Genomic DNA, 27,171 nt, shown 5'->3' on the forward strand with positions numbered 1-27,171 from the left:
GAACAAACTAGAAAGTCATCCAAATATGTGAGACTGCAACCAACATTGTGGCGTAACCTCTATTTAACAAACAATACACTGCAAAATAAGATTAAAAAAAGCACATCAAACAATTCCACTCACAATTACCCATTTCAACACACTTTACAATCTCATTCCGCAACACATTCTTGTTAAGTAAAAATCTTGTTACAAAGTTAGTTTCAAACTCCCATAACAGTATCACCTTCAAACTCAACCCATTGCTTAATAAATCACCTTCAAATTCATAATGATTTATTCATCTATTTAACTTAATAACTAAAAAAACTAAATCCACAACCTCTAAATTAAACATGACAAATAAACCAGCAAATCCATAATCAAAATTAAACAAGACTTAATTCAAAACAGTTCAACAATGATCAAACTAGTCTTCATCAAAACTATAATTCATATAAAATCATAAACAACTCATAATTATTAATACCTTCTACCAGCACCACCAGCATAACCACCACGACCACCACCATAACCTCCGGTAATCGCCGTGTTAGCCAACGGAGTCTCCTCCTTAAGCACAACACCCGGCAAGTCACCCATCCCAAGCGACGCAAGCAAGTCAATAGTCTCCTTATCAACCTCAATCCTGTCCGTCTTAATGGCGGACTCGTCCGGAACAAAGTCCATACGGCGTTCACGCTCTTCCTCCTGCAGCTTGAGCGAGATGCCTCTCACCGGTCCTTTCTGGATCCGCTTCATGAGATGTGTTGAGAACCCGGCGATCTTGTTGCGGAGACGCTTTGACGGGATGATGGCGACTTCTTCGAGGATCTTTTTGTTGGTGTGGAAATCGAGAGTCATTTTGGAGTAGTAACGCTCGATTACTTGGCGGGAAGATTTCTTCACGGTTTTGGTACGAACTCTACCCATGGTTGTTGGCTACTGTAGTCGTATGGAGCTAAATGTTGAAGATGAGGATGGTTATGTTAGGGTTTGTAGGTACAGGTTTCGGGATTTATAGATCTGTGTATTTGGGCTTGGTGGGATAAGTTTGGGCCTAGCCATGTTGAAATGTACAATGATGGATTCTCTCTCCGTAGCGAAACTAGTGTAGAGGTGTTAAAAAAGAGGTTCCCCTTAAAACCGGTTTTAAAACCGGATCGGTTTGGGTTAAAACTGGTTCTAAACCTAACCGAACCAAGATGGACCATGTCAACCTCTCTTGACTAGGTTTTTACCAAACAGGTTTGGTTTGGAAAAAAATCAGGTTTTGTATACCACTAGCAAAAACTAATGGGTAGTAAAAACCAGTTTGGATGAAAACCGAACTAGACCGGTTTGATCTAACACCGGCTTTAACCAAACCGGATCCCAAAATGAATCGCCAGTATGTACAACATTTAGAATATTTCATAACCAATCGGTTTTAAACCGGGTTTTTTCCCATAGAAAGGGTTAATACGTTTATAAACCGAACTGAACCAGCTAAATCGGTTTAAACAAGTTCTTCTACTCTTAAACCAGTTTTCTAAACTGAACCAGGTTGGGTCAAACCAGTTTTGACCAAGCGTCGATCAAAGTACCAAGCTGGTTCAGTTTGAGGGAAAAAAAACAGGTTTTATACACCTCTACTATCAAAAAAAAATAAAGCATTTGATAAGAATTGAAAGTTACATGTTTATGAAAAAAATGAATTTTGTGATACTTAAATATCAACCTATCAAAACCGGAAAAAAATGTAGCCTCTTTTGGATTGCTAAACTGATTAAAAAGTTTAATATGAACTTTTAATTACACAATAGTATAACAAATATATTCAGTGTTAATACCTCTAAACTTGATTCTTAAATTTTATATTATATTTGCTATTTGTTTTTGTCCGCAATAGTACTTGAACACTCACCATTTCATAAAGGACTTCATATTTTTCATACAATTTGATATCATAAGTAGAAAGTCACAGATTTAAAAGGAATCTATCTTTTTTAACAAGATGATCTTCTGATATGATTTTGAAAGCAACTTTTATTTTTAAATTGCACACTCACTTATTCATACAATAAAGCAACCATACATCCTCTTGAAAATTTAGTATTTAGTTAGACTTGCTGGCTTAATCATTTCTTGTATACTTAAGGTGATTAAGTGACGGATTAACAATGCTAAACCCACCATCAACAAATAGGTTTTGTCCGCTAATGTACTTTGCTTCATCACTTGCAAGGAAAAGAGCAGCCTTGGCGATATCATCCGCCTTTAGTGTCACATTCTTGAGGTTCCCGGTTAAGTGTATCGCATTCTCTAGAACCCCTATCGCATTCTTTATGGCCTCATCCCCTTCAAGCCCAAAGTAACTTAGGGATAGTGGTGTAGCTACCCCATGAGGGGACAAACAATTGACCCGAATCCCGAATTGTCCAAGCTCTACCGCCAAATTCTTGGTCAAGCCGACTATTGCATGCTTTGAACTACAATAAGCATGTGTCGCGACTCCACCAACATGTGAAGCAACGCTAGCTGTTGAAATTATTGAGCCTGTTTTTGCAGGAACCATGACTCTAGCAGCATGTTTCATGCCTAGAAAGACACCGGTGACATTAACACTAAGCACGCGCTCGAAGTCAGATTTTTCGTTATCAATGATGTGTGGTTTGGTGGGATCTATAATCCCTGTGTTATTGAACATGATGTCGAGTTTTCCATAAGTGGTGATCGCAATATCTATAGCGTTCTTGATGTCTTCTTCATTGGTTACATCACAATGGACATATATCGCGTTTGATGAGCCTATTGCATTGCAGACCACTTGACCAAGCTCGTCTTGGATGTCTGCAATTATGATTTTTGCTCTGTGTTCAGCAAAGAGTTTTGCGGTACACTCCCCAATACCGCTTGATGCTCCTGTTATCAGCGCTACTTTTCCTTCAAGCCTACCATAGAGTAAATTTCATGCTAGTTAAGCAAAAGCAAGATTAAGATAAGTTATGCACAAGTAATGCAGTTCCTCACATCTTAAAGGGCCTAGTTCAGTTTAAACACCGCTTAAATCACACATACTAATCAAAATGTCAAATAACAAATATATAATCATTAGTTTTGTCTTGGAAATTGAAGGCCTTAGGAGGTGAGAACACAAAGCTCTAGCTTCATTTTAATGTCCCTAGAGATGACCACAAGGGTAAATAATATCATTAAAGTTTATATAAATGTAAATGTATGTGGCTAATCCCATGTAAACATCCATATAAATTTTGTTATTTTGTATTCAAAATGCTTATTTTTAAAATTAATTTTTTTCACAATTGTGTAATTCAGTAATTTATAGATAAATAAAAAAAAGAAATATTTCATTTTTCTCTATGAATAAAAGGAACACAAACTTAGAGAACTAACCTTCTTGTAGGAGTTGTCATTGTTTCTTAAAGAGTGAGATACTGAGGTGTGGTTTCAAAACATGACACAGGCTCAAGAGTTATATAGTGAAATGTACACTCTAAACCCGGTTTTACGACCCTAAATTTATTATGTTTGGCTTATTTTATTATATGGACTAATACAATGTTATTGGGCTGAGGGGGTTTTGTGGAGGTAACCCTAACTGGGCTAGGCCCATTAGGGTACCATGATGGCGGCCATGAGGCTCTCTATATAAGGAGGTCTCCACCTCCTTATTAACGGGTGATGCTCGTAAGAGCTGCCATCATATCATTTTTGTGTCTGTAAACAAGAGATCCTTGAGATTTCTTAGCAGTCACCTCCACACCCCCAAAAGGCCATTGCAGATCTCAAGCAACCGGAGAAGAAGATCAAGACGTGGTTCGTTCATCTCGACATCCGTGGAAACATCGTCATGGATCAGGTCAGATTCATTCATGTTTTGACATTGGCGCCATCCGTGGGACGGCAACGAACTACCCTTCGATTTTCGTCTCGGTTCTCAGATCTCTTCCAAGAAAAACCCAGATCTGGAAGTTTACAGAAAGAGGCTTCAAGACTTGTTCTATTAAAGCTCAAAAAGATCCATATATCTAAAAGAGGCTTCCAGATCTGTGCAAAAATGAAGCTGAAAAGGATTTGTAGATCCAAAAAAGAAACTACCTGATTCGGATGATCAAACCTCCGGATCTGTGATGGTTTTAAATTCTCTCCGCTCCGAGCTTCAGATCTATCTAGATCTGATTTACAGATCTAGATCTGGATTACAGACCTGGATTTTAGGTTTTAAATTACAGTCTAGATTACGGAGACTTCCGCCGCCATGCACGCGCTCCCGCGAATTCTCACTCCGCGGAAACCACCATGTGGGTTTTGCGCGAAAGACCGCCACCATGTGGGTTTTGCGCAGAAGACTGCCACCATGCATGCTCGCCAGCGGGTCACCATTCCGCCGACATGCGTGAGCGCCCGTGGAAACTACCGCGGAAACCACCATGTGGGTTTTGCGCAAAAGACTCTCCGCCATGCATGCCCACGCAACTCTCCGCCATGCATGCGCGCCCGCGAGTCACGACTCAGCCGCCATGCATGTGCAAGCCTGATTTTGATTTTTGCATACATGTTTCACACTTCCTTTTATTAATTTGAGCAATATGACAACATTATATTGACATCAAACTAAAAATAAAACGAAGTAAAACATACATGCGCGAGCTTCAAGCTCAGACGCGTTGACGAGTTTTAACTCTAAAACGTCAGGGCCTTAGCCCAATAATATGAGCCTTAGCTCAAATTACTCATAGCATCCTTCCCACGTATTGCGCAGCTGGACCATAACATACCTAAGCACAACTAAGGCAAAGCACATGCCAAAACATAGTTGTTGAGGTTTCAGGTCGGGGCTGCGCATGAGATTATAATGGATATAGGCAGAGTAACACATACTGACACATAAAAGGCTAAAAAACTCATTCATAATTCCCTATAATAAATGCACGATAACGTCGCGCAAAAGAGGAATAACGAAATGCCAAGGCGCGTGTCGGCATATTCAAAATATCGCAAAATAGCTTGAAATATGACAACTATTAAGGGGTACTTAATAATTTCCTTACAACCTTGTTCAAATTTCAATGTGTAAGCATACCTTATATTCAACAAGCACACGCGCGCGCCATCGCGCATGCGCCACCATAGTTCGATGTACCGCCATCACGCATGCGCCACCGCGATTCAATACATCGCCATGAAGCAGCAGCGCGTCACCACGGATCACGATGCGTCGTCACGGGTCAATAATCCGCCACCAAACATGCGCACAGTCGCGGATTAACATTCCGTCGACATTCATTCGCGCCACGACAAGTGAACCTCGCCACCGCGTAAGGTCATTGCGCCACCACGCGTACACGCCACCGCGGATAACCATCTGGCCGCCATGGTGCATCCCACCATGCATGAGTGCCACCGCTATGAAGCAGCAGCGCGCCATCACACATGCGCGCTGGCGCCGAGCACCGCACCACCGCGATCCAACACCAACCAACCACGTGCATGGACGATTCGTTTTAACCAAAGGGATGGAATTCGCGCAACGCGCGTGCAAGAAAAGAAAAAGAAAAAAACAAGCCCTATTGAAAAAGCAAACTAGTCTAATATCTATCTTATCTCGCTCGCGCGAGACAAGACACATTAGACTAGGGGGGGATTGAAGGGGGTATGCACCCGCCTTAACATCGAGCGGGGCGGGTCAACCCACAAAATATGGACGAGGCTTAAAATCAGGATGTCATGAAGACACAAAGCCAAAACCTCTGCGCATGGCGCATATCACATATGCTCACGCATATCAGGATGTCATGAAGACACAGCCAAAACCTATGCGCGTGGCGCATATCACACATGCTCACGCATCACATATGCTCACGCATCACGTATGCTCACGCATATCATATGCTCACGCATCACATATGCTCACGCATCTCACATATGCTCACGCATCTCACATATGCTCACGCATCACGTATGCTCACGCATATCATATGCTCACGCATCACATATGCTCACGCATCACGTATGCTCACGCATATCATATGCTCACGCATCACATATGCTCACGCATCACATATGCTCACGCATATCACATCTGCGCGTGGCGCAGATGACAGGCTCACGCATCGCATATGCTCACGCATATCTCATCTGCGCATGAAACATCTGCGCGTGGCGCATATCACATACGCGCCAAACTTAAAGGTTGGGAATCCTCATAAACCCATAGGCCGCGCGCCAAACTTAAAGGTTGGGAATCCTCATAAACCCATAGGCCGCGCGCCAAACTAAAAGGTTGGGAATCCTCAAACCCATACGGCTATGCGCCAAACTAAAAGGTTGAGAATCCTCAAAAACCCATAGGCCGCGCGCCAAACTTAAAGGTTGGGAATCCTCATAAACCTATAGGCCGCGCGCCAAACTAAAAGGTTGGGAATCCTCAAACCCATACGGCTACGCGCCAAACTAAAAGGTTGGGAATCCTCAAACCCATACGGCTACACGCAATATTCAAAGGTTGGGAATCCTCATAAACCCATAGGCCGCGCGCCAAACTAAAAGGTTGGGAATCCTCATAAACCCATAGGCCGCGCGCCAAACTAAAAGGTTGGGAATCCTCAAACCCATACGGCTACGCGCCAAACTAAAAGGTTGGGAATCCTCAAACCCATACGGCTACACGCCATATTCAAAGGTTGGGAATCCTCATAAACCCATAGGCCGCGCGCCAAACTAAAAGGTTGGGAATCCTCATAAACCCATAGGCCGTGCGCCAAACTAAAAGGTTGGGAATCCTCAAACCCATACGGCTACGCGCCAAACTAAAAGGTTGGGAATCCTCAAACCCATACGGCTACACGCCATATTCAAAGGTTGGGAATCCTTATAAACCCATACAGCTACGCGCCAAATATAAAGGTCGGGAGCCTAATAATATCCCACATGGCCACGCGCCAAACATAAAGGTCTGGAGCCTAATAATATCCCACACGGCAACGCGCCAAACATAAAGGTCGGGAGCCTAATAATATCCCAAACGGCCACGCGCCAACGTAGGTTGGGCACACCTCATAATTTGCCCGAGGATGGGAACCTTGTAATACATCCACTTTTAGTTGATATGTTTTTGCAGGTTCGGCTACGAGCCGCACAAGCACCTATGACATTATTTTTATTATCTGGCCGTTTGTGCCTCCATTATTATTTTGAAGACAAGCCGGGATAGTCATCCTGGGCAGAAGAGGCCCTTGTGGGCCAGTCATTATCATCATATTATAGCTCGTAAGTCGCCTCGCGTGCAAGCTTAATTATTCTTATAGCTCGTAAGTCGCCTCGCGCGCAATCTTTATTATTTTTACAGCTTGTAAGCCGCAATTCGCGCATGCTTCATTATTTTTGCAGCTCATAAGCCGCAACTCGCGCATGCTTCATTATTTTTATAGCTCGTAAGTCGCCTCGCGCGCAAGCTTTATTATTTTTATAGCTCGTAAGTCGCCTCGCGCGTAAGCTTTATTATTTTTATAGCTCGTGAATCGCCTCGCGCACAAGCTTTATTATTTTTATAGCTCGTAAGTCGCCTCGCGTGCAAGCTTTATTATTTTTATAGCTCGTGAGTCGCCTCGCGCGCAAGCTTTATTATTTTTATAGCTCGTAAGCTGCCTCGCGCGCAAGTTACATTACATTATTATCGAGACGCGCACTCTATCTTTTATCAGTCCACGCGCCACTATTGTTATGATGCGTGCTATATCTTATTCATGCTAGTGCACCATCATTATCATAAGGGCCACAACATGTCACCATCATGGAGAAAACCTCCCAAAACTCAGACAATAAAGACAAGGCCGAAGAAAAGGGAAAAAGCCGCCTCATGTCCTAACACACCTTATAAAGTCCAGCGCTCCACCTAAACGCTTGCACGCCTAGGAGCAACACTGGACTTGGGGGGCTTGTAGGGGTATGGTACTAAACCCGGTTTTACGACCCTAAATTTATTATGTTTGGCTTATTTTATTATATGGACTAATACAATGTTATTGGGCTGAGGGGGTTTTGTGGAGGTAACCCTAACTGGGCTAGGCCCATTAGGGTACCATGATGGCGGCCATGAGGCTCTCTATATAAGGAGGTCTCCACCTCCTTATTAACGGGTGATGCTCGTAAGAGCTGCCATCATATCATTTTTGTGTCTGTAAACAAGAGATCCTTGAGATTTCTTAGCAGTCACCTCCACACCCTCAAAAGGCCATTGCAGATCTCAAGCAACCGGAGAAGAAGATCAAGACGTGGTTCGTTCATCTCGACATCCGTGGAAACATCGTCATGGATCAAGACGTGATTCATTCATGTTTTAACAAGAAATAAATTGCCTTGCCACATCGGCACATCATTGTCACATTATATGTAGGCTTATACTGAATTAAAATACTAGTATACGTTTGGATCAAATACAACTCCCACAAAAGATCAGTTAGTTAGAATTAAAGTAGTTCTTGAGCAAAAATGCAAATTGAGTTAGATCGGAACGAATTAAATTATTTTATGGTATAAAAATCGCTATATCTTTTTTCAGATGACTGATGACTGCAGAACAACGAGGTGACAACGATAGTCAGAGTGGTGTTGGCAGTTGTGGATATGACGACATTGGAGGTTATTGATTTGACGATGTTGGTGAAGAGGGCAATTTTCGTGTCGACAAATAATGTTCGTGATGATGCTTGCTCATTTGAACTTGTTTTTAAAGAATAACACATGTTTACTGGAGTAAGCCTACACAATTGTTTTTATTTCAACTTAAACAACTAATATTTTTGAATAGTGAGTCGTAACGAATGCCCTTTATTAAATGGCTTAGGATCCTCATACACCATTTTAGATCCACACACACCATTTTTTGTTTATACGGCCCGTATAGCCATATTAAATAAACCAATATATCTTCACCAGTCAGCCTAGTAATAGTGTACGAGGATCACATTCCTATTAATTAAACCAAAATATCTTCACCAATCACTCTCATTTAGGATCATTACATAGAAGTGAACTAAAAGTGGAGTGTAAACAAGTGGGAGTGAGCAATAAAGTTGTTTGTATAGAAAACATAGGCCATTGGGGACTCATGCTACTGGACCCAAATGAGACCTAGACTAAGACTGGTCTTTGTGGCTCCGGTCCACATAATCTATTAGTTGATCATATTGGATCCCACATGCTGGCCGAATAATGGATGTCAAAACACAAGTTGCTAACTTGCAATGCCCATTTTGTCAAAAAAAAATATATATATATGTTGATAATTTTATTGCATGCCAAGATAAGACTATTATTTTAAAAAGAGTCAATAATATTAATTTAAATTATATACGACATTTTTCGCATTAAACTACACTTTCGACGACTTTACTTTGCTTGCTTTTAAAATAATGGCACAAACTAGCAACGTTTTTCACCCTTTTTATCAATCCAAGCAACATAGTTTAAAGTTACTCAAAATAGCAACGTATATTCAATTTATATGCTTTATTTTTTAATATAAAATCTAATTGTTAAATTTTTTTTTCTTTAAATATTTGTTAGAACGTATTGATGGTATCTGATGTGGCGGCATTCATTATGACCATGGTTACAAAAATCATGCCTTGGCGTCAATTATTCTCCGACTAATTAAGACTGAGTACTACTCACCAGTCGACCATGTTGGCAGCGTCTAGCGACTTTTATAATCACGCTTATGATAAATTGTCTCTCACGTGGACATCGTAAGGTGTCACAAAAATACATTCCGATTTATCGTCACATGATGTGTTTGTTGCCCAAATATTATTCAAGATCAGAAAAAGGAAAATGAAGAAAACTTGCGCTCCAAACATATCTAACAAAAACATATGCTAACCTTTACATAGTCAAGGTTTTAATGTGTTCTTCAACAATTAAACTTGTCCATAATTATTTATTATAAGTCCTAACTAACTTCCTTTAATCTCCATGTGCACACAAATATCTTGATAGAACTCTTTTAAAGACTACTTTACTTGTCATCAACAGTTTTTAACCTATTTTGGTAATTCAAAAGTGTAATGATGAACGGGACCAACCATCATATATGTGACGGATGAATAAGTTAGTCAGCATGCTATGTATGTGAATAGTGGGACACAACTATTGATCATATCAACTATTTTATTGAACCTCAAATTATTGAGAGAGTACAAAGAAAAAATTCAAACTGTTATTAATATAATATTAGTGGGCTCAAACATTTTGTAGCCTTAAATCAAAGTGAAAAAATCGTGTCTAAATTCAAAAAATCAAACAATGAACTAATAAACACCAACAAACTTTGATAATACTCCGATTAGGCGATTATAAAAGCATCTGTTGTGTCACAAGATCCAACTATATGTTAGGCTCTGTGCACACATACAAACTGAACACAAACACAAAAGCAATAAGATGAACACACGGATTTAACATGGTTCGGTGTAAATGACATACATCCACGTGTTGCAAGTAGGTATTTTTTATTAAGTGATTAACAATTGCAAGTATATAACATGATATAAATATAGACTAAACTCAAGTTTGTAACTTAGTAAACACGAAATTTCAAACAAGCTGGGATTAGGGCTAGCCCCGCACATGTCTCCTCCTTTTGACTTCAACTAAAACCAGCCCCAAACAAGGACTACGAAACCTAACACTGTAAACCTTTCACCTAGACGTGCACAAAAAAACCGGTTCCGGAACCTAACTGGTGGAACCGAACCGGAACCGGTTCCAGTTCCAACCCGGTTGAAACAATACCCGGTTTGGGTATTTTTGTACCCGAAAATCGTACCTGGTTCTCCTATTTGTATGTCAGTACCAGTTCCAACCCGGTTCCTACCCGGTTCTTAATTGGAACCGGTTCGGTTCGTACCCGGAAAAACCGGTTCCGACGGGTTTTTTTTGAAGGGTCAAACAAAAGTCAAACTAGCCGTTGGAACCGGTTCCAACGGTAATATAGCCGTTGGAACCGGTTTTTTAGACACCAATTAGCCGTTGGAACCGGTTCCAACGGTAATATAGCCGTTGGAACCGGTTTTTGAGACAATAGATCCGTTGGAACCGGTTCCAATGGTAATATAGCCGTTGGAACCGGTTTTTGATGCCCAAACCTATATATAACTTGTTTCCATTACTTGTTTCACCACCAAACTCAAAAACAAACTAAAATACTACTCCTTTAGCAAACCCGTTCCTTTACCCGACCATCCAACTAAATATTATTATGGCACCCATCAAAAAAACTAACAACTGGTAGGCCGTGCAATGACCCACTTATAAACTTGATGAATGGGATTCGTGAATCGGCATCTAAGAGGCAAAGAAGAAACACACCAAGTAGCGAACTTGGTCGATATAGTGGAGCAAACTATGTTGAGGGCGCAACGGTCGACGAAATTCGCAATATTGATTTGTTGGCTTGGTGGAAAGGTAAACAAAACGAATTTCCCATTCTATCCGCCATGGCTCGTGATTTGCTTGCCGTACAAGCCTCAACGGTTGATTCCGAATCGGTTTTTTCTCTTAGTGGGAGGGTGTTATCTATGCGAAGAACAAAACTAACTCCCGAGTCTCTAGAGGTTTGCATTTGCCTAAAGGACCATTTGGATGCGGTGGATCGTGTACAACACAAGGCGAACTTTGAAGACGAAATACCAATAGAGCGTCATATTCATGATGAGGAGGCGGAGGATGGGGTTTCTTCCGATAACGAAGACGAGGGTGAAGACGAGAATGAAGACGAAGAAGAGTTGTAATTATTTGTTTTGGTAAAATTATTTGTAACTTGTTCAACTAATATTTAGTTTTGATTTGTTTTATTATAATTACTTTTGTTACTCATGATTAATTTTTGTTACTTTTTTAATAACGACGAACATTTTATTTATTTAAAAACTAACTATTACAAACATTATTAAAACATAAACGATACTAAACATAACAACTAAAACATAAAAAACAAAGTCCGTTGTTTTAATCCGGGAATACTTATTTTTGGGTTGTAGAGCCGGACGACTCTCCCACTTCCGTTTTTTTAGCTTCCAATCTTCTTTTCTCTCGACAATACTTATTCGTATGTTTTCGTAATGTCGAGTTGAACCCTGCTTTAAGAAACTTCGAGCAATATTTGCAACGTGCCAACTCATGTGAGTCGGTCATGAGACACAAATCGTAATGAACCCAAACATCGGGGCATCTTGTTGTTTCGATCACCATAACAACGTCATCATTGGTTGCCATTTGTTGTCGGTTTAAGGTTAATTGTGGTTTGGAGTGTGTTTTATAGTTTTGGAAGTGGTTTAACAAGTAAACAAACAAACCTTGCTATTTATAGTAAGAAAATAACCTATTTATAGTTAAAAAAACCGGTTCCAACGGTCAAAAACGGCTATATAGCCGTTGGAACCGGTTCCTAACGGCTCTAATATTTAAATTTCAAAAAAAACCGGTGGAACCGGTTTTTACGTAAAAACCGGTTCCGGTTCATACCCTACCCGGTTCTTAAAAGTTCGCATATCTGGGCATCGGTTCGGGTCGGGAACCGAACCGGTTCTTGATTGGAACCGGTGCCATTTTACAACCCGGTGTGAAAAAACCGGTTTGGAACCGGTTCGGGTTTTCCATTTGAACCCGATTTGTGCACCTCTACTTTCACCATTCCATTTAACTCCTAAATAATTAAAAAAAATTCACAAAAAAAATAATAAAAAAAACTGTGTAGATGGGATTAGAAACAAAAAAATTATTCAAACTCACATTACCTTGGTGCAATGTGTTATATGTACAACCCTTTCATATTAGTTTTAGAAAAACAATTTCATTTCAGTGCGACCAATTTTGACCTGAACCAAAATAATACGTTTTTTAAGTCGGTATCTTCTGACCCAAACTCATTTTCACTCAAAGCGTTTTCTAAAACAAAACCCAGTGTCACCTAAACTCACCCCACATGTTTTGCCAGACACGCAACATTTTTACTGTTAATGGAAGACGCACAAACCGAATTACAAACTTTGAGCAATTTTGTACTTTAAAAAGATTAAGATTAGAAGTGCACGTAACTGTAACATCATAATTTCAAATAAATTAGCATGTTGTCAAAATTTTCAAACAGCCCATTTTCAACCAAAGATTTCACTGCACATTAATCGTGAGCCGACATAAGACTGCACAACTAACTAAGCACTGTTAATGAGTTATAACCACATACCATATAAAATCGGCTGAACAGGGTAAAAGTTATATTGAAACATAGATAAAAATGACCACATCGCAAACTTTGTAGTTATTTAAACAGTCAATAAACAACTTTAAAAAACAGCATTTTATAAAAACAAAAAAACATTTGTTAATAAGAACAAAAAGCACCTAAATCAAGTTACACATAAAGGTTTACTGTCCCTCTAGTGTTCCATGTGCCTCCTTGAGAAGTCTTTGTGCTTCATCTCTCCTCCTAGTAACCAAAACATTATACCCATAAAGTCACATGACTTCCATTTTAAAAACTCCACTAACAACAATTTTTAGAAACATATATACATAAACAATTAAGGTGTTAATTAAAATTTAAAAAAAGTGATATTGCATGTAGGGGCCATCCAACAATTAGACTTCTGCTTATATAGCCTATATCTATAAATTTGAACCTAGTTTATAGCCCACCCAAATACATGATGGGTCCCTTGTTTACATCAAAACTTTTTGGCCAATTACAACTTGATTTTGTTTTAGTAACTGGTTTTGGCTAAGTTAAGTACGTAATCTATGTTTTGGCTAAGTTAAACGTACACGAACAAGTTCATTTTCTTAAAAACGGACACGAACGAGAAAATCCCATCCGTTTAATCGTTCGTGTGCGATCATTAGATTGCTTAAAGTTAAACGAACACATACCTTTTAATATCCTCCACAGCCTGCTTATGTCTTTGTATCTGAAGCTCGAGTATGTGAATAAGCGTCGCTCTAGCCTAAAAAAGGTTATATTTTGAGTTGAAAAATTAGAACTTGAAATGATTAACATATAAAATAAACTAAACTTATTAAAATGGGTAATTACATACCTGATGTGGCCTTAATGAATTGAGAAGGTGATGCAAATTCTTGAGAATAAGAGAAATGTCTTCAACTCTTCTTGCATATTGAGACGGTCTGTCGATTAAAACATCAGCTAGCTCTAAAATATGCAGCTGAAGCTCCCGGTTTAATGACCTCAATTCCTTCTTGAAATCTACAACATAACAATTTGCTAACTTACTAGAAAAGTTGTTAAGTTTGATATCGAGAAACTTAACAGGAAATGAAAGGATAACATACCAAGATTTGGGCTTTTTGGGTACAATTGACGAACGCCCTGATCTTCTAAACTTGGCAATACATCATCAGTCTAAAATTAAATTAATAACAAACTGGTTAACATATAGCTTGTAAGTGATCATGAAAGGCTTAACAGCATGTCAATATTTATTCATCATCAGAAGAAAACTGTATGTGACCAAATACTCAAATTTCAAATCATAATGTAGAGTGGAAAATGATGAGTTAATTAAATAAGGGTGTGTTGTAAATTGTAATGAAGAAACTTACAGTGTAAGTGGAACCATATAACTGGTAAGTCCCTTGAATAGGAGGGGGAGGTTCTGGAGCGGAGCTCGGGTCTTGTTCGTAATCCTTGTACAGCCTGTAATACGGTGCAGGCGGAGGATAAGTTGCTGTTGCCATTTACAGTAATAGCTTTTCCTGAAACAAAAATAATTCTTACACATACGAAACCAATTCATCTTTTTGCATCGAAAAAAAATAATAATAAAAACGCTAAATTTCATTCAAACTTCAGGTTTAGCCAAAACTATAACCTCAAGAACAAGGTGTTAAAACTATTAATGAAACCATAAGCACCAAAATGAAAAGGAAGAGTATTAATACTAATCTATAGACTAATATGTTATTAGTAATAATAAACACATAAGAGAACTGTTGATCTGACTTAAAATAAAAGGAATTGGTCATACAAAACAATGAATGCTAGACCTTACAGAAATCATTATAATAATTACTGAGCACGCATACTAATAAACTAATCGAAGCTAGGGTTTCGAATTTCAATTTACGGAATTAGGGCTTTAAGTGATTAAATCGAGTGCAGAAACATTTATTAGGTTTAACAAAATAAAAATAATTAGAGTTGAAGAGGATTACTTGTAAAGGAAGATGTTAGTAAACGGTGCAGCGGTCGCCAGAAGTCGGAGAAACCGCCTTCGAGCAGACTGGAGGAGCGTTTGCAGGGACCAGGGGTTTTGCATAGGGCTGTAACGGCAAGAGGTTCGTTTATGTTCGTCCGCTTAATAAACGAACCGGACATGGACACAAATATTTCGTTCGGTAAGCTTAACGGACGAACATGGACAAGGGCCAAGTCCGTTCGATAGTGTTCGTGAACGTCCGGTAATGTTCGTCCGATTACATCCGGTAATGTCCGTCAGGTATCGTTAATGTTTATATCTATCCAGTATTGTAATTTAACTGTGGAATTTCTAGTGTTGTTAATAACACTTTTATATTACTACACATGTTTGATATCTCTTATATTACAGTGATCCACTTTATGTTAATATATTATGTGTTAAATATATTTGGATGTTATATGGTGTAATTCCTAATTTGTATGTGAAGTTGTTTAGATTTATGCTTGATGTTAATATGTAACCGTTTATATTTGTCCATTAGTGTTTGTTTTCCATTAATGTTCACATGTTTGTTTGTCCATTAATGTCCATTAGTGTCCGTTTGCCATTATTGTCCGTTAACGTCCGTTTAAAATATTAACGGACGGACATGGACGGACACGGATAAACTCAATTTCTTAATGGACGGACATGAATTTTCGTTCAGTAGAGTGTTCGTGAACCATCCGTTTGTCCGTCAAAAGCTTAACGGACGGACACGGACATGGTCTCGTCCGGTTCGGTCCGGTCCGTGTACACCCCTAGTTTTGCACACCTCGCCACTATTGAACGAAACGAGTTCGGGATGGTACCGGTATTTCTAAATATTTAATACTAGTTATCAGTATTGAAATGTTCTGTTCGATACCGGTATATCATACAAAATTTGGAAAATATTGGTACCAAAAACTCAAAGTTTGATACCGACACTACAAAATCTGTACCAATGATACCAGTACCGAAAACGTTCGTCCTATTCACCATCATACATTCGTACTAGAGGTGTGCACGGTTCGGTTTGGTTCGGTTATTAGCATTAACCTAACCTAACCGATCGGTTATCGATTCGGTTCAGTTAATTTCGGTTAATAACCAGTATTAAACTTGAGCTAAAATTTGCTTAAAATACAAGAAATGAATGCATAATTATATGAAATAAAGGTATAAATATAATATTGAGATATTATTACATGAAATGGAGATATAAATAAATGAAAATGATTTTATTAAACTATTAATACATATAATACATGAAATAGAGAGAAAAAGTGTAACACAACGGGAATTTTGGGCCAAAAATGTCAAGTTTTCAAAGAATAGGGATCAATTCTGCCAACTTCCAAATCCCAAGGGCTAAAATGAAAATTTTGATTTCTTGTCCTATCGCGGTACGCGATGGGACAAAAGACAAGCCCATCGCGGTACGCGATGGGGCTTGGTCAAAGTTTATAGAAAGAGTCAACAGCGTACGCGATCGCTGTTGAGCTTACGTCATAGCGTACCGCGATGACGTGGCCTGACACGTCTGACACCTTTTCACCACGTGGCACACTGGTCGCCAAGTGTCCCGACACGTGGCTACATGTGGCACGACTTCCGCCACGTGTCAACACGTGGCACACCGTTTGCCACGTGTCCACATATGGCAGATCTATTGGGTGACTCACCTGGGCTATGTCGCGGTACGCGACGGGTGCCCAGGGACCGGGTGTAAGGCCCCGTTACCGGTAGCCCTACTTTCGTGTTGGATTTACTCATAAATGCAGTTCTAAATATCAGAGTTAAATAAACATTCGCGGAACATTAAAAACATTCAAACCATTACATTCCATAACCATAATTCTTATCTTATCGAGCATTCATAGTCATTTAAAAAAAAAACAAAACATAGTCTTTTAAAATAAAACATCATATCAAAATCTTCAGATGCCAGCTTCGTCCAACTCTGCCATGTGTCCTACTCAAGCTACCGGCCTCGTTCTACTCACCTGAGTGCATACTAAAAGTCAGCTACGCTGAGTGAGTTCTAGTTAATCACATAATCATACAATACATTCTTACATTTCATACTTAACCTCTTAACTTTCTTTCATACACACATAAGTGCATATACTTTCATTCTTACCTTCATACTTTCTTTACATACATAATCATACGTTTTAAAGAGCCTTTCGCCCTATAACCTCACAGATATTATAAGGGTCTGGTCCCTAACATCACAGATATTATAAGGGTCTGGTCCCTAACATCACAGATATTATTAGGGTCTGGTCCCTAACATCACAGATATTATTAGGGTCTGCTTCTCCTTGCGGTCAACTATCTCGATCGGTTGCTCAATGTAGTTCAACTGTTCATCAACCTCGATGTCCATCAATGGCACGTGAGACGTGTCATCAGCTAGACATTTTCTCATGTGAGACACATGGAAGGTTGAGTGAATTCCTTCTAACTCTTCTGGCAAATCCAGCTTATAAGCCACTTCACCTACACGATCTATAATCTTAAACGGTCCAATGTACCTTGGACTCAACTTCCCCCTCTTTCTAAAACGGATAATTCCTTTCCAATGCGAGACTTTAAGCATCACATTGTCATCAATGTTAAACTCAATCGGTCGTCGCCGCTTATCCGCATACGACTTCTGTCTGTCTTGAGCGGCTTTCATTCTTGCTTTGATCTGATCGAACCTTGAAGACGTTTCTTGAACCACTTCCAGGCTTCCCATTTCCTTCTGACCAATCTCACCCCAACACACCGGGGTTCTACATCGTCTACCGTAAAGCATCTCAAACGGTGGCATACCAATACTTGAATGGTAACTGTTGTTATAGGAGAACTCTGCCAGGTGCAGATGATCATCCCAACTTCCACCAAAATCTAAAACACAAGCACGCAGCATATCCTCAAGGGTTTGGATCGTCCTTTCAGACTGTCCATCGGTTTGAGGATGATACGCTGTACTGATGTTCAACCTCGTCCCCATAGCTTCATGGAATTTCTTCCAGAACCTCGAAGTAAACCGTGTATCTCTATCAGACACAATCGATAATGGTACTCCATGCTTGGTTACAACTTCTTCAATGAACAAGCTTGCTAACGTTTCTGACGAGATGGCCTCTCGTATGGGCAGAAAGTGAGCACTATTGGTCAAACGGTTCACAATCACCCAGATAGTATCATGATGCTTAGCTGTACGAGGTAGCTTAGTTATGAAATCCATGGTGATGTGTTCCCATTTCCACTCAGGTATATCTAGCGGTTGCATCTTCCCATAAGGCTTTTGATGTTCGGCTTTGACTTGTAAGCAAGTTAAGCACTTACTAACATAATCCACTACATCATTCTTCATCCCAGGCCACCAGTAGTCTCTTTTCAAATCTTGATACATCTTTGTAGCTCCTGGATGAATCGAATATCTTGACTTATGAGCCTCGTCTAAGATTCGACTTCTAGGATCACCATGGCGTGGGATCCACATACGGTCGAACCTAGTCTCAACTCCATGAGTGTTTTCCATCAACTCATCTCGCTGGCCATAAATCCTTTCTTTCTTTACTAACCCTTCATCTACTAACACCTCTGACTGCACCTTGATGATTTCTTCAAAAAGACTTGGGTTCATGATCAACTGGTATGACTTTACTATTGCAAGGACTTCCTCGTTCTTACGGCTTAGCGCGTCGGCGACCACATTAGCTTTACCGGGGTAGTACTTGATCTCACAGTCGTAATCCTTTATCAATTCTAACCATCTTCTTTGCCTCATGTTCAATTCCTTCTGCTCAAAGAAATACTTTAAACTCTTATGATCTGTATAAATAGTACACTTAGTACCATACAGGTAATGCCTCCATATCTTTAAGGCATGCACTACTGCCGCTAGCTCTAAATCATGCGTCGGATAAGTACTCTCGTGGACTTTCAACTGTCTAGACGCGTAAGCTATCACCTTCCCTCGTTGCATCAACACGCAACCTAGCCCTTGATGCGAGGCATCAGCACAAACAACTAAATCCTCGTCACCATCGGGTAGAGCAAGGATTGGAGCTTGTATGAGTCTCTTCTTTAACTCCTGAAAAGCTTCTTCTTGAAATTTACCCCAACTAAATACTATCGACTTTCGGGTCATACCGGTCAACGGTGCGGCTATCTTGGAGAAACCCTCGATGAATCTCCTATAGTAGCCAGCTAACCCTAAGAAGCTTCGTATATCAGTTGGATTCTGGGGAGTCTTCCAATTCGTTATTGCCTCAATCTTAGCTGGGTCCACGGTAATCCCTTCAGGATTAATCACGTGACCAAGAAATTGCACTTCTCGCAACCAGAACGCGCATTTCGAAAACTTAGCATACAACTTCTCTTTCTTCAGAGTTTCCAATACTTCTCTCAGATGCTCGGCATGGTCAGACTCGCGCTTTGAATAAATCAATATATCATCAATGAAGATGATAACCGACTTATCCAACATCGGCCGACACACCCTATTCATCATGTCCATAAATGCTGCAGGAGCATTTGTTAGACCGAATGACATTACGAGGAACTCGTAGTGTCCATACCGCGTTCGGAACGCTGTCTTAGGGATGTCTGCCTCCTTCACTTTCAGCTGATGATAGCCTGATCTGAGATCTATTCGTGAGAACCAACTTGAACCTTGCAGTTGGTCAAACAGATCATCAATCCTTGGCAAAGGATATCTATTCTTTACCGTAAGCTTATTCAACTCACGATAGTCTATGCACATTCTCATACTTCCATCCTTCTTCTTCACGAACAACACTGGTGCGCCCCACGGGGAAACACTTGGTCTTATGAAACCTTTGTCGAGGAGTTCTTGCAGTTGGGACATCAATTCTTTCATTTCGGACGGTGCTAGACGGTAAGGTGCTTTCGTGACGGGTTGGGCGCCCGGTATTAAGTCTATATGAAATTCTATCTCTCGCTCCGGTGGCAACCCCGGAAGATCCTATGGGAATACTTCTGGGTAGTCGCGCACGATAGGAACATCTTTCATTTCTTTCGTCTCGGCCATAGCGTTGACAACATATGCCAGGTAGGCACAGCACCCTCGCCTTAGCAAACCCTCGGCTTTTATCATCGAAATGACATTAAGCCCAGAACTTTCCTTATCACCATAAACCGTCACCGCACTACCATCCAAGGACTTTAACCTTATTATCCTACTCCTACACACTATCTGAGCTTCGTACTCAGACAACCAATCCATCCCCAAAACCACATCGAACCCTCCTAAGGTCATAACATACAAAGTAACAGGGAACTCATGTCCCTCCAAATCTATCTTACAGTCCTTAGCCATTTTTATTATTTTAACCGAAGTGTCACTAGCGGTTTCTACCATAAGAGTTTCAGACACTCGGCAACATTTCATTTTAGCTAGTTTACTAAATGTCGTAGCTACAAAACTTCTATTCGCACCAGAATCAAATAATATGGAAGCAGAAATGCCGTTTACTAAGAACGTACCGGTCACAACATCAGGAATCTGTCTAGCTTGTTCCTGGGTCAGCATATAGGCCCTAGTCCTCAGCCTTGCTTGATCAACATATTTCTTCCCACTACCTCCAGCCTCACCATCGGTGCACTCTCTCGCCATGTGGCCTGTCTTGCCACATTTGTAACATGCTGGTTTCGCACTGCACTCATTGGCATAATGCCATACCTTCCCACACTTATAACACACATTAGACCCCATCCGGCATTCTCCACCGTGAGTCTTTCCACATTTGCTACAAACCTCAGAAGTCCTACTCCACTTACACTCGCCACCATGCATCTTTCCGCAGGTCTTACACGATCTCTTCTCCCACACTTTCTGCTTCTTATCTTTGGAGTTCCATAACTGAGTACCGGGTCGCTTAACAGGAGCAACCCACTTCTTATCTTTCTTTTCTTCTTCCACCACTGCGTCATCCGAAGCCAGGTCTGCATAAACCACCTCTGCGAGCTCGACAGCAGAGTCAAAGGTAGCAGGTTTACTCGTCCTGACTAGCACGCGGACTTTCCGTGGCAATCCCCTCACATAACACTTGATTCTCTTGGCCTCAGTGTTAACCATATCGGGTACCAACCTAGACATTCGATTGAACTCGGTGGTGTACTCAAGATGTGTCATTGTCCCAGCTTTCAAGTTCAGGAACTTCATCTCCGCCCTCTCAACCTCGGCGTCAGCACAGAACTTCTTCATCACTAACTCCTTCAGATCCTCCCACTTCATCGCTTTGATCTCTTCACGGGTCTTCCTCTGCTCCACACTCTCCCACCAATACATAACCTCATCCTCGAATGATTGAGTAGCATAACCTACCGCTTGGTCGGGACGGCACTCGCTAATGCGGATAATTTTATCCATGGTGGTTATCCATTTGAGAGTAGCGATTGCGTCTCCTAAACCAGTCAGCTTAGGCGGGTCACAACTTTTGAAGGACTTATAGTTGCAACCGCCTCGGCCCCTCTTCCTATCATCAACTTTCACAGACCTTACATCACTTGAATCACCCTTTTCCATCTCATCATCTTTCCTACCATCACCACCTGCCCCTTCAGCAGTTCTTTCACAGCTTCCAGCAGACCCTCCAGGAGTTATATTCTTCACAGCAGTAGCTACGGCTTGAACAATAGCTGCTTGAATCACGGGATCCAGTTGGACTCCTTCGTTGTTCTCCGGGTTTCTTCCAGCTGTGCTTCCTTCAGCTTCAGTGTTGTAAGCTGTCTCTACCGAAGGTCGTTGGGCACGACGAGGCCTGCCGCGTCTTCGACCTCCCGCTTCCACATTTCCTCCTGTTCCAGCCATCGTATTCTAAAAAAAGGGAAAACACAAACGTCATCACTTAAGGAACTATTTAGTACAAGGATAGTAAGGCTAACAAGTAATAACAGAGGCCAATTGTGATTAGCTGATCACGTTATTTTCCGTGTCCTATACACTTCCCTTATGAGTCTATTTGTGATGGTTCTATTCTAAACAGTTAATCAATCAAATAATCCTATCCCTAACATTCACATATCCTTTCTTTAGCAATCAAGCTAACATTAACATACATATTTAATCATACACTTTACCGTTACTGAGCTTGATTGAGTGACACATGGCTATCTTGAACTGGCATATTCTTTCTTTTCTTACTTAAATCCCATTCTATGTTCGAGTCTAAGCATGTAGGATGCTTAAATCTCTCGAACTTTGCTCTGATACCAACTTGTAAGGCCCCGTTACCGGTAGCCCTACTTTCGTGTTGGATTTACTCATAAATGCAGTTCTAAATATCAGAGTTAAATAAAACATTCGCGGAACATTAAAAACATTCAAACCATTACATTCCATAACCATAATTCTTATCTTATCGAGCATTCATAGTCATTTAAAAAAAAACAAAACATAGTCTTTTAAAATAAAACATCATAGCAAAATCTTCAGATGCCAGCTTCGTCCAACTCTGCCATGTGTCCTCCTCAAGCTACCGGCCTCGTTCTACTCACTTGAGTGCATACTAAAAGTCAGCTACGCTGAGTGAGTTCTAGTTAATCACATAATCATACAATACCTTCTTACATTTCATACTTAACCTCTTAACTTTCTTTCATACACACATAAGTGCGTATACTTTCATTTTTACCTTCATACTTTCTTTACATACATAATCATACGTTTTAAAGAGCCTTTCGCCCTATAACCTCACAGATATTATAAGGGTCTGGTCCCTAACATCACAGATATTATTAGGGTCTGGTCCCTAACATCACAGATATTATTAGGGTCTGGTCCCTAACATCACAGATATTATTAGGGTCTGGTCCCTCTTCGTTACCATACAACCATGCCTTTCCTTCGTTTATTAACTTTATCGCATTCACACATATAAGCAAATACATTATACTTACTTTATACGTAACACTACAACCTGACAGTACGTGCAATATCCGAAGATCGTTCACGTACTAACAAGCAATCACTCATACATTTCACATCATTCATATAAGGCATACACTTATCACTTAGGATAAGTGTATTAACAAACATATCGAGTATGCACACAGCCCCGAAAACATAACACAGAAGTGGGGCTAGAAACTCACCTCAATGCGGTTGCGTTCACCGTTTACGGTTATTCCCTTCTTGAGCTGTGCACGACTAACTGTATAATAACTACAGTATTAAGTACCGCTCTAGTCATCTCATTGCTACTTAATTAGTCTTACACGTCTAAGTTGTTTTACTTTATTAAATCATTACCTGGTTAGTTAATCATTACTCATTTACCTTTAAAGGTATCTTTCATAGATTGCCAAACTCCGAGGGCTGTTATGTAATTATTTTCTAAGTCTAGGGACCATTCTGTCTTTATATTAAACTCCTAGTTCGTTACTTTTCCCTTAACGAATTGGGTAATGAATCACCCTCTGATTCACTAAGCTCCCATAACGAACTAGCTAACGAATCACCCTCTGATTCGCTAAGCTCTCATAACGAACTAGCTAACAAATCACCCTCTGATTCGCTAAGCTCCCATAACGAACTAGCTAACGAATCACCCTCTGATTCGCTAAGCTCCCATAACAAACTAGCTAACGAATCACCCTCTGATTCGATAAGCTCCCATAACGAACTAGCTAACGAATCACCCTCTGATTCGCTAAGCTCCCATAACGAACTAGCTAAAGAATCACCCATAACGAATCACCAATAGTTCTTATCCAGACTTTGACTCAAGGGTCAAAGTCAAAACCGTCAAGAACAGCAAATAGTTAACAGATCTTAGATCTGCAATTAAACCTTCGTTTCTTAACCAAATATCACGATTTTGGTATCAACGGAATCGTCTGACCAGCGCCTACAAACCCCAACCATCAAATCGACCTAACATCGATGTTTAAGGGGTGCGATTTAGGCATATAGGTTACGGGTTTACTTAGGTTTACAATTAACCCATCAAATGTTAACCAATTTCCATAAGATTTGTTGTATTGGATTCGTTTATAACAAACTAACACAGATCTATGATTTCCTTAATCAAACCGAACCTATATGAACGATTTCTAAATATAAACGTACCTTAGACGAGTCGGTATTTGAACACGAGCTGGTCTTTGATGTTGTTTTGGTTCGTCACAACGATCTAGCACCAACAATCTTGGGTTTCGACTTCGGATCTTGGTTCGGGTTATAGGATGGTGTGTGTGTTTTCCAAGGTGTAGGCTATGGTGTAGAGAATGGATAAAAATGGAAAGGTTTAGGGTTTAAGGGGTATTTATACTCCCTTAAGCCCATGGACCTAAGGCCCATTCCATTCCTTATTTTCCATCTTCTAAAGTCCAAGCCCACCTTCTATTAGTTTATTTATTTAAATCGACACACGACACTTTATAAAATGAATGAAATTTATTTTTATCATAATAACCGAAAGTAGGATGTTACACCGGGCGCGGTACGCGATGGGTCACAAAATTTGCTTATAAATAGCAAGGTCCGGGGTCTTCATAACTCACACCAAAATTAGTTTACAATCCTCTCTCTACACATCTCACTAAGCCTCGAAATTCATGCCAACGATTCACCTCGAAAACCGTACCTCGATTCCTCGATAAACATGTCATACCTCGATATTCGTACCACTCCCCGACGACGTTCCGAACAAGAAGGTGGTGTTGTTTTTACAACCCGACGATCATCTCGAAGTGTGTGCCGAGAAGATTGGGTGTCTCGATTTGCGTGCCGAAATGAAGTGGCGATCAAGGCGAGTGTTGAAAGGACTAAGCGGCGTAGAAATGCTGCTCGAGTATCTAGGGAATCATAAGCCGAGAAAAGGTAAGGCTTACTACCCGACTAAAATAATAATAAAATATTATAAAGGCTTAATGCCCTAAGTCGGAATTATACTCGATGTTTATGAAAAGAAAATATATAACAAAGAAAAGAAAAGAAAAAGAAATATAAAAGTGTAGGTATATATATATGTGTGTGTGTATGATTATATATATAATTCTTTGTTATGAATATTATTTAAGTCATAAGGGTATTCTTAAATAATAAAAGAAAAAGAATACGTTTTTTTAGAAAAGAAGAAACGTAGGGTTTTTATAATAAACTAAAGGTTTATAAATATTGCTTTTAAAACTAAAGGTTTTTAAAGTAAAAGATTATTGAACTAAAGGTTCATCGAGATAAATAAGACTAAAGGTCTTAAGCCGGATTGTATATCCGACTAATAAAAGTTATACTCGTACTATAGGTGCGAGATAACAAACGCAAGTATGGTGTTGGAAACCGATCCCGATCAAAGGTGAATACGCCCCACTTTTACAAACTTGTTTTCAAATAAATAAACGTGTTATGTGTAAAACTTTACATGAGACCAAGTGTCTCTAAAAACATTATGAATAAGAGTAAAAGCCTAGCCCTCAGGCTGTAGTATACGTTTGTCTAGATCCTTACATATGTTGTAATGTAAATATTTTAACTTTAAATCCACATGTTTATTAAATTCTTCCGCGTTAACCTGCAACTCTGATTTGTTTACAAATGTGGTACCAACTATCGAGTCACACGCCTAGGCCTAAGATGGGGGTGTGACAGGTTGGTATCAGAGTCATCGGTCTTAGCGAATTGGGTATCATAAAACAATACCCAAGCTTCGATCCAAGCATAAGAAAATTATCTTACTTGTTTAGTTGAATAGGGATAAGATTGGTTGGTAACCTTTTCTTTCACTCTCTGCATTCTAAACTACCCAAAGATGTCATATGAGAAATTAATGGAGTATTATGATCGTGAAGCAAGAAGAGCAAAAAAATACTACAAATTCCCAAAGGACGTCATAGATGAAGATTACTTTGAGGCCTTCTTTAGCCGAGACCGATACATTGAACGTCCTAAACCAATATACTTCCCCGGGTTGAGCAATGCCCAATTAAATTACCCGATATTCCACCACCACAAAGAATCGAACCATCAAGACACTCGAGCTATCATCCACCGACAATGCCTATGTATCAACCCACGGAAATACCAGCATACCGCCCCTCGGAAATTCCCACCTACCAACCACCACAAGTACCACAGTACTACCCAACCAGATATTTTCCAAATGCACACCCATCCTATGTAACACCCCGGCTAAAGCGGAAACGCCTGAGTGTGACGTACAGATTGCTCAAAACACATGTGACACTATTAAGTGACAATATTATCATTAATTCATTCCAAAGCATCAAGTACACAAGTTATTTCCAATGAACAAACATAAGGGAAAAGGAACAAAACAAACATCTTCTTGTTTATTATTTAGATAACCTAACTTCTAGTATCCTCGTCATGTTATCCTCTAATGAAAGTACCTGTAGCATATATATAAAATAAGTCAACTAACTAAATAGTTGGTGAGTTCACACAGTTGAAAATAATATATAAAAACCATACAATTCCATGAAAACTTGTGAAAAACACATAAGGGTTCTTTACACTAGAAACAATGGTCCATGAGTGTAAAGAATAAATGAAGGTCTTTTTCAGTTGGGATTGTGCACCAACGTACTCAGACCGGAGTCCCTTTTCTACCAGAAACAAATGGTCCATGGGTGCAAAGGGGGGCGTATGATCATACTTATCGAAGAAATCCATGCACGTAATAATTGAGCAAGTAACAAGTAAACACACAAGTCCATGATGCGAATTGTAGTTTGAAATAATAAATAAAATAAATTGCATTTTTGATAGGATATATATGCTACCCCCAAAATAGTTAAAAAGGGTAAAAAGGGGGTGTGAGAAACTCACCTGGAAGTTGAAGACAAACTTGAAATAAAACCGAAAGTATGTAAATGAAATCGAAGCAATTGAACGTCAAGAACTAGAACTAAAAGCATAAAAATTAATATTAACTGACGACTTATAAAAAGTAGATATTCATAC

The 27,171-nt window shown here is 39.9% G+C and overlaps 3 protein-coding genes across 3 annotated transcripts; all 3 read right to left on the reverse strand.

Annotated features, from left to right (window-relative positions):
• Positions 1–359: 359 nt before the first annotated feature.
• Positions 360–935, reverse strand: LOC143541958 (small ribosomal subunit protein eS17-like). Its single transcript, XM_077034631.1, has one exon. The coding sequence runs from the start codon at positions 910–912 to the stop codon at positions 463–465; it is 450 nt and encodes a 149-aa protein (XP_076890746.1). The 5' UTR covers positions 913–935; the 3' UTR covers positions 360–462.
• A 1,155-nt stretch (positions 936–2,090) lies between these two features.
• On the reverse strand, positions 2,091–3,421 carry LOC143541959 (secoisolariciresinol dehydrogenase-like). Its single transcript, XM_077034632.1, has 2 exons — positions 3,376–3,421; positions 2,091–2,912 (listed from the first exon to the last, which is right to left on the reverse strand). The coding sequence occupies exons 1-2, from the start codon at positions 3,393–3,395 to the stop codon at positions 2,096–2,098; spliced, it is 837 nt and encodes a 278-aa protein (XP_076890747.1). The 5' UTR covers positions 3,396–3,421; the 3' UTR covers positions 2,091–2,095.
• A 9,863-nt stretch (positions 3,422–13,284) lies between these two features.
• On the reverse strand, positions 13,285–15,314 carry LOC143541960 (mediator of RNA polymerase II transcription subunit 7a-like). The gene is made up of 6 exons (XM_077034633.1): positions 15,214–15,314; positions 14,602–14,754; positions 14,332–14,401; positions 14,079–14,245; positions 13,912–13,985; positions 13,285–13,471 (listed from the first exon to the last, which is right to left on the reverse strand). The coding sequence occupies exons 2-6, from the start codon at positions 14,734–14,736 to the stop codon at positions 13,411–13,413; spliced, it is 507 nt and encodes a 168-aa protein (XP_076890748.1). The 5' UTR covers positions 14,737–14,754; positions 15,214–15,314; the 3' UTR covers positions 13,285–13,410.
• Positions 15,315–27,171: the final 11,857 nt, after the last annotated feature.

The sequence above is a fragment of the Bidens hawaiensis genome, unplaced genomic scaffold (genome assembly GCF_021521415.1).
Source record: "Bidens hawaiensis isolate Kalapana, Puna unplaced genomic scaffold, B.hawaiensis_p1.1 tig00012728_1, whole genome shotgun sequence".
NCBI classification, from domain to species: Eukaryota; Viridiplantae; Streptophyta; class Magnoliopsida; order Asterales; family Asteraceae; genus Bidens; species Bidens hawaiensis.